The sequence below is a fragment of the Amblyomma americanum genome, chromosome 1 (genome assembly GCF_052857255.1).
Source record: "Amblyomma americanum isolate KBUSLIRL-KWMA chromosome 1, ASM5285725v1, whole genome shotgun sequence".
NCBI lineage: Eukaryota > Metazoa > Arthropoda > Arachnida > Ixodida > Ixodidae > Amblyomma > Amblyomma americanum.
This window is the reverse complement of record NC_135497.1, coordinates 280648128-280665855: the sequence shown is the minus strand read 5'-3', so window position 1 is coordinate 280665855 and position 17728 is coordinate 280648128. Positions and strand designations below refer to the sequence as shown.

At 48.8% G+C, this 17728-nt stretch overlaps 1 protein-coding gene across 1 annotated transcript in view; it reads left to right on the top strand.

Annotated features, from left to right (window-relative positions):
• LOC144118317 (uncharacterized) overlaps positions 1 to 16691 on the top strand; it is a 36641-nt gene extending 19950 nt beyond the window's left edge. The window contains exon 2 of the mRNA XM_077651280.1: positions 15967 to 16691. Coding sequence (XP_077507406.1) covers positions 15967 to 16691 — 725 coding nt within the window. The remainder of the gene's footprint in view (positions 1 to 15966) is intronic.
• The last annotated feature ends 1037 nt before the right edge of the window (positions 16692 to 17728 follow it).

Here is a 17728-nt window from a genome sequence, read left to right as displayed (position 1 = left end):
CCGTACGGAGATGCCGACAAGGTTTAGCCCAATAGTTTTCTATTCGAATATGCCGAAGGTACTCACCGTTTGAGCATTACGAAAGCGCATTATAATTGACCATTAGGAGCAAAGGTATTGAATGCACCACCCGGACAATTATAACACTTAGAAACGTTGCCTGTCAGTGTATAGATTAGAGGCCAGGCAATGCTCCTTATAGGAGCTTCTGGAGGCAATTGCGTCGACAGATTCTCCCCCTCTCCCCTTTAATGGACCGATCCCCTTGGATATGCTAGCGCGAAATCGCAGGGGGTGTTCGCCTTAGACCGCTAAATAATTTATAATTGAATTTCTCCTCTCTTTTGTTTCGGTTTTAAGAGCCAAGAAATAGCTGCAGTGTTAAATGTTAGTACAGGCCACGTAAGGCATGACGACAACTGCAGCATAATTGTCGTTGCTGTTTCTACACTATTCCAAGAAAGACAGGTGGGCTAAATTAGTCCGCAGCCTTACACTACACCACCCATTTCTCTTCACTTTCACTCCCACCTTCCTTCCTTCCCTCGCGGCGAGGTTGATGTGTCCACTGAGAAATTAGACATTTACTGAGCTCCTTTCTAAGAAACCAATTTTCACCCGGTGTGATCCCTGTTCTTGATGCAGGCTGCCTTTGACGCGGCACATATTTAAGACAACGAAGCAGGGAGCACACCGCACTTTTTTATGCCTTGCGTGGCCTATGATGACCTTTGACGCCATAGTCTTCACTTGGTTTTTGAAGCCGAAACAAGTGAGAGAAGAAATTCTATAAGTTATTTAGCGGTCGTAAGCGAGCATCACGGGGCGATTCATGCATGCAGGCATCTTAAACATGTCTGCAAGAACACGCGAAACCTAAAATTCGGTGTCTATACACTTAAAAGGGCAATAGCATTGTAGTAATAGAATTGCAGCTCACGTCAGGAGCAAAATCCGCCGTCCGATGTAACAAAATTCACTTATTGCTCGAGAGAGGCCCCGTGACATTTGTCGTCATCCTAACGTACCCTGATGAGACACAATGAAGGAAGGAAGGAGGGCCTCAGACGTTGCTGGCACATACCCACTACAGGGGAGTGGCCAAGACACGTGCGGTTAATTGCTGGACACAGGAAAGTTTTGACGAGAAAAGGAGTGGTAATAGTATGTAGTCTGATAGATTGGAAGACGGAAGGACAGGGGTCCTGTTAACTTGGAGATCGAGGACGGGACAATGGCTTAATGTGCATAATAGTATACAATGCCTGTAATGCTTCAATGTCGTACTGACTGAGAGGGGGAAAAGAAATTAGAATGGGAGTCGCTGCGTTTCTTGAAGAAAATTTTGCACAGCAGAGCGCCCACTCCTGTCGCTTCGTCCAAGCAAAGAAGCGCTAATGGAAAGAACAACCGCGGAGGACACAGGCAAGCCCAGTTGATGAAATGAAATTTGCAAAAGATGCTTCCTCAAATGAGAGAAGCGGCTGCAGAACAGCAGGAAGTGATCTATTGTCTCAGGTTCGGCGCAAAAAGGGCACAATGGGGAAGCCGCCAGGCCATATCTTTGAAGGTAGAAATTTAGAAGGGGAACCCGGCAACGCAAACGCGTGAAAGAGACCTATAGTCTGTGCGAGCGCCAGTCTTTGCTACTCCAAGGATGCAGAAAATGCTGATATTCGGGAGATGATGTAAGAGCCGAGGCAGCAAATTCCTGAAATATTGTGTAGCTGCGAAACCACACCGCAGCTGTATATGCACACGTTGGCAGGACAGCAACAATTGGGCCGCAGAGAGAGGCTCTTACTCAGAAAACTGCAACCTCATTTAAGTGAAAGCCCATGTGACCTGGTACCTAAAGCAACCTTACCGAATTTAGATGGAGCGGAATCAGGAACTTAAAGAGGAGTAATGTCCGAGACTCAGTTGGTGAGGATAATGAAGAGCAAATGGACAAAGAGTCCGTCATAACCACGACCTGGGAAACGGTAGTTTCTAATTTTCGTAAGGCTACGATTACTGCTAATAATTCTGCCAGAAAAATTGGAGTGAAGTCAGGAAGACGGAGAAAAAAAGACCAATCCAGTGAAGGCTAAAAAAATCCCACACCTGCCTTTTCGCGATCTTGCGAGGCATCGGTAGCAATAAGAACATGAGAGGGAAAGGACCTTAGGTGGTCCTGTAACAGACCCTGAAGAAGCGGGAAGGGCTGCAGCTTTGCATTCGATGGGAAAATGTCATCGAATTCAATCTGGGCAGTTGAGTTATACATTTGGCGGACATCTGTGAAATGAATATTTATGGGATCAAGGAGGGACTGCACGTAACATATCTGCGGAGTATGAAAACGAGACCAGGCGTCACTAAAAAAGGCGGAAGGTTGACTAAGAAATATTATACTGGAAGCATGGAGAGGTGAGTCGCACAATTTTAAAAATGTTTGAACTGTTAAAAGGCAAAACCTAGCTCATAACGATGGAATTCGCGCCGCAAGGTGCAGAACAGCATTGGCGACATATTTTGGACGCCCTGCAGACAAAGGCGCAACGCCTCACGCTCCAACAGCGCAAGAGGGCGAAGTTTATAGGCAGGAGCTCCTGAGAGTAAAACACAGCCGAACTACAAAATTGGGCGGACGTACATTTTATAAATCATCAGAAGTGTATGCCTTCTCATGCCTGACCTAGCACTAAAAAGCCTGCGTAGGATGCCAATGGCCCGAAATCCTTTTGCAGAGACTTGCTCAATGTGTGGCCGCCAGGATAGAGCAGAGTCGTATATTACTCCGAGATACTTCGCCGTCTTAACTTGAGGTATTATGTTATTTCTATAGACCAGGTAGATATTTACAGGAACAGAAACCGGAAATACTAACAATGCGCATTTCTTCACATTGAGGGACAGATGAATTATTCCTAACCAGTTGTCAACAACATTGAGGTAAGTTTGCAAGGTTCGATAAAGAGTGTGAATGTCACCTGCTGATGCAAAAAATGCAATATCGTCGACGTACACACAAGTTTCCACATTTTGAATGCATGGAATTGAGCTTAGAAAAATGTTAAAAAGAAAAGGTGAGAGAACTGATCCTTGCGGTACACCTTTTGTCTGTGGAAATCTCCTTGAGGAAACACGATTTTGGCAGCAGTAAAATTCTCTCTTTTCCAAAAAACAGAAATACAGGCTACAAAATAGCTTGGGAAGTTCAGTTCCTGTAATCTTAGTAACAGAGTCGAGTGCTCAACGCTGTCGCATGCTTTACTGACATCCAAGGTGACAAGCGCAGCAAACTATTTTCTATTGCGAGCTAATTTAATACCACTCTCTAGGTCAGTATTAGCACACCAAATTGAACAACCCGGCCTTAAACCAATTTGACATGGATTCAAGAGAGCGTTTTTTGAAATGAATGACATGACACGGCTGAGAAGGGCCCTTTCCACCAATTTCACTAGGTTCGATGCTAATGAAATAGGGCGTATGTTGTCTAAAGTTAAGCCCTCCCCTTGCTTTTTAAGCAATAGAACTATTTCAGCAAGACGCCACTCATGAGGTATCCAAGGACCTTTAATAGAATGGTTAACTAGTGCCAACAGGTCTGCAGGAGATTCATTGAACAAAATTTTGATCATAGATGAAGTGGCCTTATCGGGGCCAGGAGCCGCTGGGGATAAGCGCAGAACAATCTGCGACAGCTCAGGCATAGAGACCTCTGTGAAATCACTTGAGGCGCATGTGAATATAGCAGGAGAAGGTATAGCAGATGTAAAGCGAAGCTCTAGGCCACACGCAATATTCTCTAAGGCCTTTGCGATGTCAGCAGGAAACTGAACGAGGGATTCAATGTTGGCAGCCGGTGGAATCACCTTGTTGCGCCTCATGAAATTAAACAAAGCTAGTTTATTTACTGATTGTGAAATGAAATTATAATGATTTGTATTATACTCCTCGTTTGCACGGGCGACAGTGCGCTTAAATGTTGCTGCAACATACTTATAATCCAACCAATTTTTTGGGCATTGATTGATGAGAAGTTTCTTCCAAGCTGCTTTCCGTCGTCTATATGCACGCGTGCACTCAGCATTCCACCAATGTTCGCGATTGCACTTTTGGTTCCCTTAACCAAAAATTCAGACTTTTGCCTTGCATGATCCAGTACTGAACATGGATGTTTAGCCTTGCTTTCGGCATTTGCCTCAGCGCAAGGATCTGAAGTGATTTGGAGAGCTGACTTTAGCGTGTCTTTAAAGCAACTGTAATTTATTAACGTGCGCTGATATCGCTCAGGAAGAGTTAATTTACACGCAAACTTGAAGCTAATCGGTAGATAATCACTGTTTGTTGCATAGTCAACAGGCGCTCAAGACATAACAGACTCCTTGGGTGGAAAAGTTAAATCCAAGGCAGAGCGGCATTGACTCCGAACAAACGTAGGCCATCCGGAATTGTTGCAGATCAAGTTGTTGTTAGCAGTCCAATCAAATAGTCTAGAACCAAAGCTGTCTGTCTTAAACCCCCACTTCACATGGTGCGAATTGAAGTCTGCAAGTAATAGAACCTGAGATCGGCTACTAGACATGAGTGAGTCAAGGGGCCGAGTGTCACGCACACCGGACGGGAAATATGCATTAGCTACCGGAAAGGGCTATTGACCTGGGACACTGAGGTCAACCGCAAGGATATCACATTCAGTGTCCGCATATTGGAAAGAAATGCATGCCCTGTGGCAAAACTTTGTAGAGATGAGCACTAACAACCCTCCCCCTCGTGATGACCGGTCAAGCCGGAACGGACGCTAATCCTTGAGATGATAATTGAAATTTGTAGTTAGCCATGTTTCCTGTAAAGCAACTAAATCTTGTAGAAGCTGATTGCATAGGCAATTTAAATCTGTTGAAGCTGAGAATATAGATAGACAATTCCACTGGAGTACACTTAAGAACCCTATCTTGGCGGGAGTGCTGCAGCCGCGACTACCTTTTCTAGATTCCTAGCAATCACTCCCGCAGGCGAGAGGTTCTCAAGCGTTTCCACAGGGCTCAATCGAGAGTCGACCCCTCGGAATAAGCCCTTGGAACATGCTAGGTGAGGCGGAATGAATGCGCTCACCGGGTGGTTGGCGAAGATCGTACACTTTAGCAGGTCTTCAATGCAGTCTTTATCCGGTGACCTGCACAAAATACCACCCCTGCCGAACTGCCGAACATCCGTAATGCGCATGTAGTGCTTAGATGTGGATTGAAGAGCCACCTGTACTGCCTCCGGGTTGTTCAGTCGGATAGCGCCTCCATAGGAAGGCACTAAAGCGACCGGAATGCTCGAAACTCCACTGCGGAAAAAGAGATCAATTGGGAGCTGGTCTGGAGGAAGAGATGCCGACCAAGGGGAAAACCCCTGGCCAGGAGAAGAAGTAGGCATTAAGCTCTCATCCCGTGCCCAATCACCCCAGAATAGGAGCAGCAGGCACAGACAAAAAGGAGAAATTTAGCGAGCTAGCGCAACACCGCCAGGTACTTAGCCGCTACCCCGCAGCCTCGCTTCGCCGACCTGCGATTCTGATTCTGCGACAATGATTCTGATTTTTGCGATTCTGCGACAATGATTGAGCGAGCAAAGTCATGTAGCCTTGCGACGTCTTCACACCCGACTCGCCGTGGCAGGTGCAAAATAAATTGATGGCATGGATGAATATGCAGAAGAAGGCTACTCGAAATAAATGGGTATAGATCAGTTAGGTGTTTCAGTTCAACAAAAATTGCAGCAGAAGCGAAATAAAAAGTAAATAAATGGGATATATTCAAGTATGGGCACCGTCACAGCAAACAAATACATTCTGCTGCCGCTGGTATCACGTAGATGACAGTTGAAAGACCGACAATTGCGAAGAAACTGTCGCATACACATACAGAAGTTCCAACAGAAGCAGCAACAAATGTGAAATTTAATGCTATCGCAATACGTTCTCAAGGTGACTTAAGCGTCCTCATACTTTTTAATCGACACAAACATTGACAGCTGGGAGCCGCGAGAAATCCTGTTCGCAGCAGCGATTATGCAGCTGTTTCAGTGCATATCATTGTATATATGGGTAAAACTGAAAGAAAATTTTAAAAAAGTTCCGTGCTTTTGTGAATTCATTGCAAATTAATCGAATTTCTTTCTGTGCCTGTTACTTGCGAATGCCCTTTCATTACGTTTCCGTGACTTGTAGCACAGTACCTGTTAATGTGGATGTATCACTTCTGAAAGAATTTTTTCCATACATTGTACTGGCTAAATAAAAAACTTGTTTACTCCATTCCGGGACTGATGGAGTATTTGGCATAATTAACTCCATTTCTAGAGTGGAGTAAACGCAGGTCAATCCTCAATTTTACTCCATTACTCACTCATGGGAGTAAAAAAAAGGACAGTCCACGTTTTTACTCCATATTCATGGAGTAAGCGTTTTCACGAATGGAGTTTATAGGGTGGCATCAACCATTTATACTTCCTTCTAGGTGTTTTTTTTGCTAACAGTGCACCTGCAGACTGCATATATATAAAGCAGACACGGTACGAAGCTGCGGACGTTCGTGGCAGTGACAGGGGACGCATTGACAGCTCTGCTTAAACGATGCTCTAAATTTTTGCAGGTCAGTCTCTTTTTTTCCTTTTCGGCGCATTTTTTTGCGTTCCCTGTTGCTGCGAAAAGACTGTTCTATAAACATGGGTGATGAATTAACAAGCTTGATATGTACAACAGAAGTAGATGAGGAGGATTCCCATCTGATGTGCAGTGAATGCATTTATGCATATTACTAAGGGAAGTGCCCTGGTGTCGCTGAAGCCCAGTTTGATACCATGAGGGAAACAAGAAAAAAAATGGTGATGCCAGACGTGTTGAGCAGGGCAATCTCAAGGCACAGCGAGTAAAACTAACGCGCCAGTGCCTCCTGTAACAGTGCAACAGATTAGCCTTGTCTTTGCAGGTACACAGGAAAAACTGAAGGAGGCCGTTGAAAACATTGATCAAGCTTTGCAGGTGATGTCTGACAAGTACGATCGAATTCTTGCTGACACAGCACGTCATGAGACGGAGATCAAGAAAATTAAGACTAAGATACAAAAACATGAATGGCAGGACACAGTGACAATGAAAAGTATGAAAGAGCAGTTAAACGACCTTGATTGGAGGAACGGTAAGCGGAGGCTAGAGTTTCACTGGATTGCACAAACTGACAAGGAAAACTTGCTTGATAAAATCAATACTCTCGCTGAGAGAATAGACGTTCCTGAAGTCGCCATGAAGTTGTCGCCATTCTCCACCTCCCGTCCAAGCCCGGCAAAATCCTTGGCATTACACTTCGCTTCGCCAGCCAACAAACACGAGAAGTATGGTTTGAGAAGAGGCGTGCCCTAAGAAACCACTCTTCGCAGGTATATATTCAAGAAAACTTGACGGAGCACTCACGGGAACGACTTTTTGAAGTAAAGAAATGGGCAGAGAGCATGATTTTCAATATGTGCGCCACAGGAACGCTAGGATTTTTGTTCGACGCAGGGACGGAGAACGCGCATGGCGCGCATTCGAGCCTTCATGCATTCAAGCCAATACTATGCAGCTTAAGAACATTTTCTTCAATAAATCATCCACCACACAATGCTGGGATTAGTATTGTAAATTATGAACTGTGACTTAAAAGTCGCGGCATACCTTTTTTTTTGGTGACATGCACCCACAGTGTATTAATACATTCCTCTTGAGGACACAGTGCTAAAACAGAAAATGTACTACAATCTCAAATCCACTTGGTTTGTATACTTTTTGCAGCTTACTGTGATTGTGAAGATTTCAGTTTCTTGTTTCTGCCACAGGGCTTCAGATTTTTGCTTGCATATATATATATATATATATATATATATATATATATATATATATATATATATATATATATATATATATATATATATATATATATATATATATATATATATATATATATATATATATATATATATATATATATATATATGCACTGCATGCATTGTACCATGTCAACAATATTGTGTTTCAGATGTGTCCCTTTAATAACTTTTTGTCGTTACACATGCCGTTACCATGTAGGCGGCGAGGATCGGTCAAGCTATGGTGGCAGCTTTTAGCCTTGTCTCCCCTTATCCTTGATTGAAAATAAAATCTTATCTAATACATCAGAAAAAAACCGGGACTGTTATGACTTGAGCCCCAAAATATCATTCTGCTGTTACATTTTTTTTATTCGAGACGTTTGCCATTAGGCATAATGAGAAAGGGAGAGAAAGTTAGAAGGAGTGTAAACAAGCCTCGCTTAAAAAAGTGGAAAAGGTTCTTGATAAAGTGATTATCAGGAGTCCACTAGCAATAGGCCGTTACTTCTGGCACCCGCTGCATGCATACATTGCCCTGCACTTATAACATTTTATTGTTGTCAATATGCACTGCTAATATGGGTTCGCGCTTTGTTCTGTATGTGTAAGTAAACCTAATACATGCCAGGAATATTTAGAAAACAATGCGGTAGCAGTTACGAAGACAATTACAGTGAGTGCTAAGCACAGAATAGACTCTGAACAGGGAAAGGTTATAGGTCGCTTAATTATCATTCCCCGATGATAATGCGATAGCATTGTGTCTTCTAACTGAAGTTCACTGCTTTTAATCTCCCATCATTGGGGCGGCTTGCTGCACGCTAGTCTCTTGGTACTTCCACACGCACGTATGGAAAATGATGAGGACCACGTTTTCAGTCCTCTGCGCGAGAGACTGGCAGTTTAACGCTTGTGAACGCGGGTAGTTGACGAAGACGACGACATTGCAAGCACATGCCACTACACTTTGGCCAATCCCCCCATGTGGGTATGTGCCATGCCTTAAGAGGACAAAGAAGAAGGAGCTCGAGAACCTGGCAGTTGGAACAGGCAGGATGTTAAGATTTCTGCCATATGTTTGTGAACGTGAGGGATCTGTACGAATCGACCGACTTGAGGCAAACGAGGAGCTCCAATCCGGCCGTGATCCAGAGGCTGACGTAGATCCGGCTTGGTGCAGACTTCGGCCTCTTTGAGAGCGGGAGTTAGATATCTCGTTGGGTTGTGGGTTGAGGCATAATTCCGCAGTATTCAACTTGTAGTTTGTGCGTTAGACTCATGAACAGTCGGAGGCTGACGGGAATACCGCTTGGTGTGGGCAGACAAGGCCAAATTTTTTAATGGGAAAGCACTAAATGGCTCAGTCTCAAGGTCATGTCCGCAAAACGTGTCGGCAATATGTGTCCCCACTATGTATGATGTCACAACTTGAATGAGTGGATGATTGTGAGTGTGATGTAAATGAGTAAATAATTAATGACTGGAGTAATATGCCGTGATTAAGGTTATGATGTCGTGTAATTAAGTACCTAATGCTAATTAAAATAATAATGACATTCAGCAAAAATGAATGAAGGCAAATGAGATTTAGGTTGATAACGATGATAGAGGTGATGATTATAAGCGATGATGTCATACCAAAGTGATGTGACAAGGTGACGCCAGAAATTCCGAGGTCTTGTGACAAATTAATGCCATCATACCAGTCACTTAACAAGACGACACAAAAAATTCCTAAGTCATGTGACACAGTGATGACGTCATATCAAAGTCACGTGACAAGATGACTTGCAGAAAGGAATTGTGAGAAAGTAGGATGATGAGTTCCAACTACCCCCCCCCACCAAAAAAAAAAAGCGATGTGAAGCAACACGAGTAGCAGTCAATCGCGAAATGCCAGTTTCACACCGGAGAGTTCTAGATGGTGCGTCTGACATGATAACTGGTCACGTGGTTGCATAGGGTGTATAAGAGGAGCCTTCCGGGCCGTACGTCAGTCGTTCCTTTGCCGGTGACGAGTGCGCACGTTCGCGGCTTATGTGCTGAATGGTGCAATCCAACTCATTACAGCAGCACATGGACTGGATTCGACTTCCGGCCACAGAGAGGTACGGATGCGTTTGCGAGCGGGTTCCTGCTAAACCGGACTGTTATCTCTGGCTTGCAGTGGCTGCTATCTAGGACATTGCTATCTTGAATCCGTCACTGCTCGCGCCATCCAGCTTAGGCCTGCTGCCGGTGGGCACCGCTGGTAGGTATTACCCCGTCAGTTGTTTCTCGTTTTTCTCCTTGCATGGCCTCGCCGGACTACTCCAAACCAACAAGCGACCTTCCCGAGGAAACGGACCTGCAGGCTCCAGGAAACTAAGCCGCCCCATCAATGCCCGGGACTCCAGCGGCGAATGCGGACGCTGTTGGCATGCTTCAAAGAATGCTGTTTATGCCGTGCAGCGACCCCTTTGCTCCACTCGCGGATCTCGAGGACCATAAATACATTGAAAAGGCAAGTGTGAAAATGCTTTGCATGAAGCTCGCTTCATTTCTACCACGACAAACGGACAGAAACAATCTCGATCCTCGTTCCCGTTGACGACAGACCGGCAATACACTACTCGCAACATGATAGAGGAATACCCACAGGCAGCACAGCAAATCTGTCCTTAGCAACTTCATTAGACCCATGTTTGCTGCTCTGAGCATTGACTTTGCTGGACAACTGTTGACATGAGCTACACACACTCGTCTCACTGATCAACTTCCCTCGATTCCCAGCAGTTCAAAGTATTAACCCAAACATTTGAAGCCTGGCGAATCTCAAGTAAAGTTCAAGCACTCACTCACAGAAGCAACACCACGCCGCATGGTCGATCCAACCGCTGCCAACCAGTTGTTAGGTGTGGGGCTTCTATCCCATAGCAGGCCACTGGGGTTGGGGGATTGCGCTTCGATCCCACCGCTGCCACCAGTTGTTAGGGATGGGGCTCCAACCCCTTAGCAGGCCACCGGTGTTGGGGGATTGCGCTTCGATCCCACCGCTGCCACATGTTGATAGATGCGGGCCCTTGGTTCGCCTGGGCCGTCTCTCTCCAAGGTCGATGTCCATGGGTTCCGGATCGGGAGACTGCTGTTACGGGGTGACGAAGAGGATGGTCTTCGAGGTGGAGAAGAGACTTAAAGGGTTTATTTACATTTTTACATAGTTAGAAAGAGTGGACCGGGCGCTGGTTGATCACATGCCAGATCGCTGCTTAAATAGGGTACCCTGTCTCCAGGTCCCTAGTTGGGAAATATAGTTCATTAAAAATGCGGCGAATCACTGTGATGTAGATCACGTGTCCAATCTTTAGGATACGCCTTCCAGGACGTCCACAACAACACACTCTCGCCACTTTTTGCAAGTTGTGGTCCGTGCTGTCCCTGCAGCAGTGATGAAAAACCCGAAGGGGCCCCAAACAGCGTCGAAGGTCAGTCACCTGCACTTCACAGCGCTGCGTGGGAACGCGGCACTGGCACAGATGGTTCCACGCAGAAGCACTTAAAAGGACTATGCAATAAATTAATTGAGATTACGTAAAGCAGACGAGATATAGGCATTCGATCACTCATCACCCCAGTGCAAGAATTTTTGAGCTAGCATCAACAACAGAGAAGATATAGACGATTAAAAATTACGCTCCTATTTCCCCCCTCAACTCGTACACGCGGGGCACCAGACAAAAATAAAGAAAACAGGTCTGGGACTGGGCCCCGCCCATGAATACGTCATCCGCAGACGTTTATTTTGTAACTTCCACTTGTCGCTCCTAGCACCCCAGCAGCAGCGTTGGCGGCGTGGCGGCATCTCTCCGGTATCTTCGCCTTCCTGGATTGCTACGCGCGTCGGGTGTCTTTGCTTGTCATCTGTTGTAATTAGCAGTAATAAACCCGGACCTCGAGGTGCGACTGCTCGCTTTTACGGCCGCGATGGGCATCTAGCCCTATGCGTGCGCACGAAGAGCCGTGTGAGTGGCTCCGGAACTCCAGACAGAAGGAGGCGGCAGAGCAAAATTGAAACCATATGCGCGAAGCCCATGCCCTGGCTCGCGCTTGCCCGAGAGGGTCGCGCGGCGGCACGAGCAGACGATTTTCACGGCTACCGGAAGTGTGCCCGTGACGTCGTGGCTGCACTGGCTCCAACGAATGAGAGTGTGTGGTGGCCTGGCGACGTCATGGGTAGTGCAACGTCTTTGTTTTTTAAATCGGCTCCAGGCCCGGACGGAATAACCAACAAAATGCTAAGAAACCTGGATGATGAGTCGATCACTGCTATAACTAAATACATGCAGCAGGTGTGGGAAAAGGGGAAGATACCAAAACAATGGAAAGAACAAGCATCATTCTTATTCCCAAACCTGGAAAGCCCTTAAAATTGGAGAACCTTAGACCAATCTCCCTCACCTCATGCGTAGGGAAGTTGATGGAGCATGTAATCCAAACGAGGCTAACCAGATACATTGAGGACAAGAAATTATGGCCAAACGAGATGTTCGGATTTAGGCCAGGCCTAAGTACTCAAGACGTTATGTTGAGATTACAACATGACATCATAGACTCTCGGACTAAGGACACAAAGGCAATCTTGGGATTAGATCTTAAGAAAACTTTCGACAATGTAAAACATGAGGCGGTTCTATCGAAACTTCAGGAGATCGGTGTAGGCGGCAAGATATACAACTACATTAAAGACTTCCTGCCAAATAGGACAGCCAAAATAAGATACCAGGACCTGGAGTCAGAAGAAATAGAGCTAGGCAACAGAGGTACACCACAGGGATCGGTCCTATCCCCGCTCCTCTTCAACCTAGCCATGAGAGGCCTCCCAGCGAAACTGGGAGGAATCGAGAACTTACACTTTAGCATGTATGCGGACGACATAAATGTCTGGATAAACAAGGGCAGCGATGCAGAGATAGAAAACAAACTTCAAACAGCGGCAGACACAGTAGTGGAGTACGCGTCAAGAAGCGGGCTAGCCTGCTCGCCAGAGAAGTCAGAACTCTTAATATACAACCCGAAATCTTTAAGATTAAAAAGGGATAGCAATCTTAGCATTATGGTAGGAGGCAAACCGGTGCCTAGGGTTGACAAGATAAGAATTTTAGGCCTTTTTATTCAGGAAAATAGATACAATGATGAAAAAATAAAGAAACTGCAAGGATATGCAGCGCAAGTAAGTAGAATATTCAGAAGAATAGCGCTCAAAGGGAGAGGACTCAAAGAAAGGAGCCTAATAAAATTGGTGCAAGCATGCATAATCAGTCGACTCAGCTATGCTACACCATACCTGAACATCCGGGCCCCAGAAAGAGATAAGTTGGACTCAATAATTAGGAGGTGCTACAAACGAGCGTTAGGAATAACGGAAAGACTCCTAGCTATGGGGATACACAACACGTGGAAGGAAACGGCCGAGGCGGTCAGAACAGCTCAGCAGGAAAGACTTAGCCAGACATATATAAGCAGAGCCATTTTAGGCATAGTAGGATTGCAGGCAGACAGAGGCATAAAGCAAAAACAAAACATCCCGAAGGAGGTCAAGGATCATCTCAGAATAGACCCACTTCTGAGAAACATGCACCCCACCTTCAACAGTGAGAGGAGGGAAAAGAGAGCAGAAGCCCTCATGAGACGCTTCAACGAAATGAATAAGGAGACGGTAGCATACACGGATGCGGCGAGCGGTAGACTGGGAGCAGCTGTAGCCTCAGTGGTGGATGGCAAGGGTACAGCAATATCAGCAGCTACGATACGCAGCCGCAATTCGGAAGTAGCAGAAGACAGACAGACAGAAAAACTTTATTCAGCAAGTGAGTTTTAGACCCCGCTGGGTCCCTGGGCCAATGCGTGGTCCCGCACTGCATCAAGTAGGTCATGCCGGGACATGACGTCGGCAGCCCGAGTCACCGCAGCAAGCTGCGATGTCGGGTCTGCAGACATAAGCAGGACCTCCCAGTCCTCCCAGCTCGAGATGGCGTGCTGTCCCCGCGGGGGAGGGTCAGCAGGGCAGCCGAAAGGGATATGGGAGAGTGTGGCGTGGGGGTCACCGCATAGGGAGCATGCAGGGGATGTGCCGCAATAGTGGGATAAAAGCTGAGGGGATTACAGAGAGCGGGTCTGGAGGCGTCTGAAGAGGATCTGTTGGGAGTGCGTAAGAGAGGGATGGGGAGGAGGGTAAGTCCGACAGCCATCTACAATTATGGAAGAGGTAGAGTCGCATCAGAAGCGGTGCGGATTCTAACGGGGAAAAAGATGAATAGAAAAATTGGCCTAATATGGGCACCAGCTCATACGTCAGTACCAGGCAATGAAGCGGTGCACCTTCTAGCTCGCGATCTCTACCTCTAAGCAGAAGCGGAACCGCCTGATTGCAAGGAACTAGACGAGAGACTACAAACATACACAGAAATCATAGAGAATTACAGACTGTAGAGAAGAACTGTCTCTCCTCCGGACAAGGAGCTCGGGAACAGAGAGGCAGTAACCTGGAGAAGGCTACAGGCCGGAAATTTCATAAACCCGGTATGGGCGCCACACGTCCTACAAGACGAGGACATAGAAGATAAATGTAAAAAAATGTGGAGAGAGGGGGACCCTCGACCATATAATTTGGCAGTGTGTACACTCCCCAGGGGTGAGGGAAGGAATAGATAGTAGAGAATCCTGGGAAACCCTTCTGCAAAGCGCGGACCCCGCGACCCAGAAGAAAGCCATCCAACTGGCGGCAGAGGCCGCGAAGAGCCAACAACTCTTCGCCTGCATCTAGTCGCGGAGGCCCTGGCCTCTGCCCCTAAGCCTGCGCGCCAGGGGTAGGGAGTAGTGGGCCTCCATTTCTGATGGAAATAAAAGTTTTTTGGAACTGGAACTGGACGTCTTTGTTTCACGATATTAGTTCCAAAATCGGTCCCTACGAGCGCACCAATCGGCCCGTGAATTTTAAAAAACACCGTTTTTAAAAGTTCATAATAAATTGCCGGCTCAGTTATGAAGACTCGTACTTGGTGTGTATGTTTCTTAGCATCATTTCTAAGCATTGAAAACGTTTACAGGTGACTTTCTATTCGTTGCATAGTCCCTTGAAGGTGGCGGTTCCACTGCCGCCATCTTGCGAGTCTTTCAGATTGTGCCGCCAGGCTGCGACACTGAGAAAGTGTCTTCCGGTCTTGCCCCCGAGCGACCCGAGACTGGTTTTGGTTGAGATGTTGAGATATGTGTCCGGTCCTTTCTTAATCCCCGCTGCGTGAAGGCTTTTCTTTTGTTGCAGCGCCTGCCTTCGGAGGGTTACAAATGAATCATGGCAAACCCGGCTGCTTGTACCCGTCCTGCGTGGGTGGAGGTGTTGGCTGGGTGGTTCAGCATGTGTATTTTTCGGCCTGCCCGTTGCTCGGATTTCCACAACCACGCATGGTAGCTGAACTACAGTGCTCTAGAAGGCTTTGTAGTGGCAAAAGCGGCGCTCTCCCCGTGAGGCTTTAGAAGCGGTTGCCGCGGCGCGATGCTGGCGTAAAGGCGCACTCACATTAGCGGGAAAACGCGCAACGCAGGACGTTTTCCGCGTGCCGCTTCCCGCACAAGCCGGTTTTTCTCCCGCGGACAGCCTGCTGTGCCGTCCCGCAGAGCGATGGGTTCGGTACTTATTTTTCCCGTGCCGCTGACGAGAACAGCCAATGGGCGCCGACCGTGAACCGTGACGTCGGTCCCAGTTCAGTGACCCCGTCGGCGGAGGCGGAGGCTGCGCGCGCGTCCGGCCGGCCGGCCGGCCGGCCGGGCACTCGGCGGCTGCTTTGCCAGGGCGACGGGAGGGGAGCTAGCAGACGATCAAGACGACGACGCGAGAAAAGGGTGCGCTTTCCAGTCTTCTCTGGTGTCACGTGACTATCCCCTTCTCTTTCTGCTCGTTCGGGTCCTCCCTCAGTGCCACCTCTCTCCACATTCCAAGACAACCGCAGCGAGAAAACGCGCGCGGGAAGCTTCCCGCACCGGCACCGGCCTGCGTAGCACCGGCCTTAGGTGCAGCACTGTCGTGCCGCCTGCGGTTCCCAGCCAACTCCACGGCGGCTGAACTGGCGGGCCTCCACCTGGCAGCGGACCTGCTCCTCCTGCTGCCTGGACAGCAGCCCGCAGTCATCCTAACCGACTCGAGAGCAGCCCTCCAGCTGCTGCGCCAGCACCAGCCCAGGCAGCACACGGTGGCCAACCTTACGGCCCGACTTATGGCCATCCAGGATGCTGGCCGTCCGGTCTCCCTCCAGTGGCTGCCTTCACACGTTGGCATCACTAAGAACGAGGCTGCGGATCAGCTGGCCGGAGCCGCCCACACCAATGGCTCCCCGGTGTCCTCAAAAGTAACGCAGCTGGACTTCGCCCGTCCTGCTCTTCGGCAGGCCGTACGGGCCCTCCACCCCGATCCCCGCGTGGCCTCAGGAGTCCGCTTCATGCGGGTACCCGACTGCCTGCCACGGAGGGAACGGACCCTAATCCTGCGACTACGAACGGGCTGCTCATGGACGCAGGCCCGGCTACACCGACATGGCAGAGCCCCGTCCCCGGCCTGCTCCTTCTGTGGGGCAGACGAGACTCTGGGCCACCTCCTCTGTTCCTGCCCGAACCTAGAGGCCGCCCGGCGTGACATGACTGCAGGATACCGCAACCTAGGGCTGCCCTCCTACTCGGACCAGGACCTGCTTCACCCAGAGCGCAGCCAGACTGAGGCCTTCCGACTGCTGCTGGAATTCCTACCATCTACGGGATCAGCCACTCGGCTATAAGCCTGGCTCGCATCCCGTGATCCAGAACACGGCCCATATTTCCTGGAAACCCCCAGCAGTCGGCGCAGCTGATGACTTTGGCGGCAGCTTGTTCACCACCTCGACACCTGTCGTGATGCCCTGAACGGGAGTGCGGCTCCCCTGATGCCCTCCCCGCGCGCACTGGTGCGTGCGGGGCCCCGACGCGCCGTCTCCCATGGCGGTATCCAGCGTTTTTTCTCCCCCTGCTGCTGTCCTGAAGCAGCCCCCCGGCGGTACGACCAGGCCCGCATCCCGTGATCCTGGACACGGCCGCCGGTCCCTTGTGCGCCAGCCCGCTGGCGCCCCAGCTGTAACCACAGATCCTGCGCGCCGCCGGAAACGGCGGTTTTCCTTAGCGCACCCGCCGCGCTGCTACCCTGTAGCAGTTTACCCCGCGGTCCTCATCGGCTGCCACATGGTGGCCTCCTGCAGCCAACCCGGCTGAGCTGTAGTCATCGCCCACCTCCGCCCAGCCTTTCGGCCGGACCGGGGTAATGGGCTGCCTGCCTCCTGCAAGCCCCCGACGTGCACGCGCCACTCCCAGTGCGTGCCGTACACCCTCCCCAGTTGTGGCTACTGCTGCTGCTGGGACCTGCCTTCCTGGACACCACGGACCACCAGCGCGCGTTGCAAGCGGACATCCCCCTCCCCACATCCCCTTTCCCCATCCCCGCTCCAAGCTGTGCCCCCGCGATATGGATGGCAGAAATCGAGCACATTCCCCCCACATAGCCACAAGAAGAAGACCGGCACAGCGTCAACGTCGACGCTGCCTCGCAGCTCCTCAGAATGACGCTCACACTGCGCGCGTTTTCTCGCTGCGGTTGTCTTGGAATGTGGAGAGAGGAGGCGCTGAGGGAGGATCCGAACGAGCAGAAAGAGAAGGGGATAGTCACGTGACACCAGAGAAGACTGGAAAGCGCACCCTTTTCTCGCGTCGTCGTCTTGATCGTCTGCTAGCTCCCCTCCCGTCGCCCTTTTTGTCTCGAGGATGGCTGGTTCGAGCGATAAGCTGT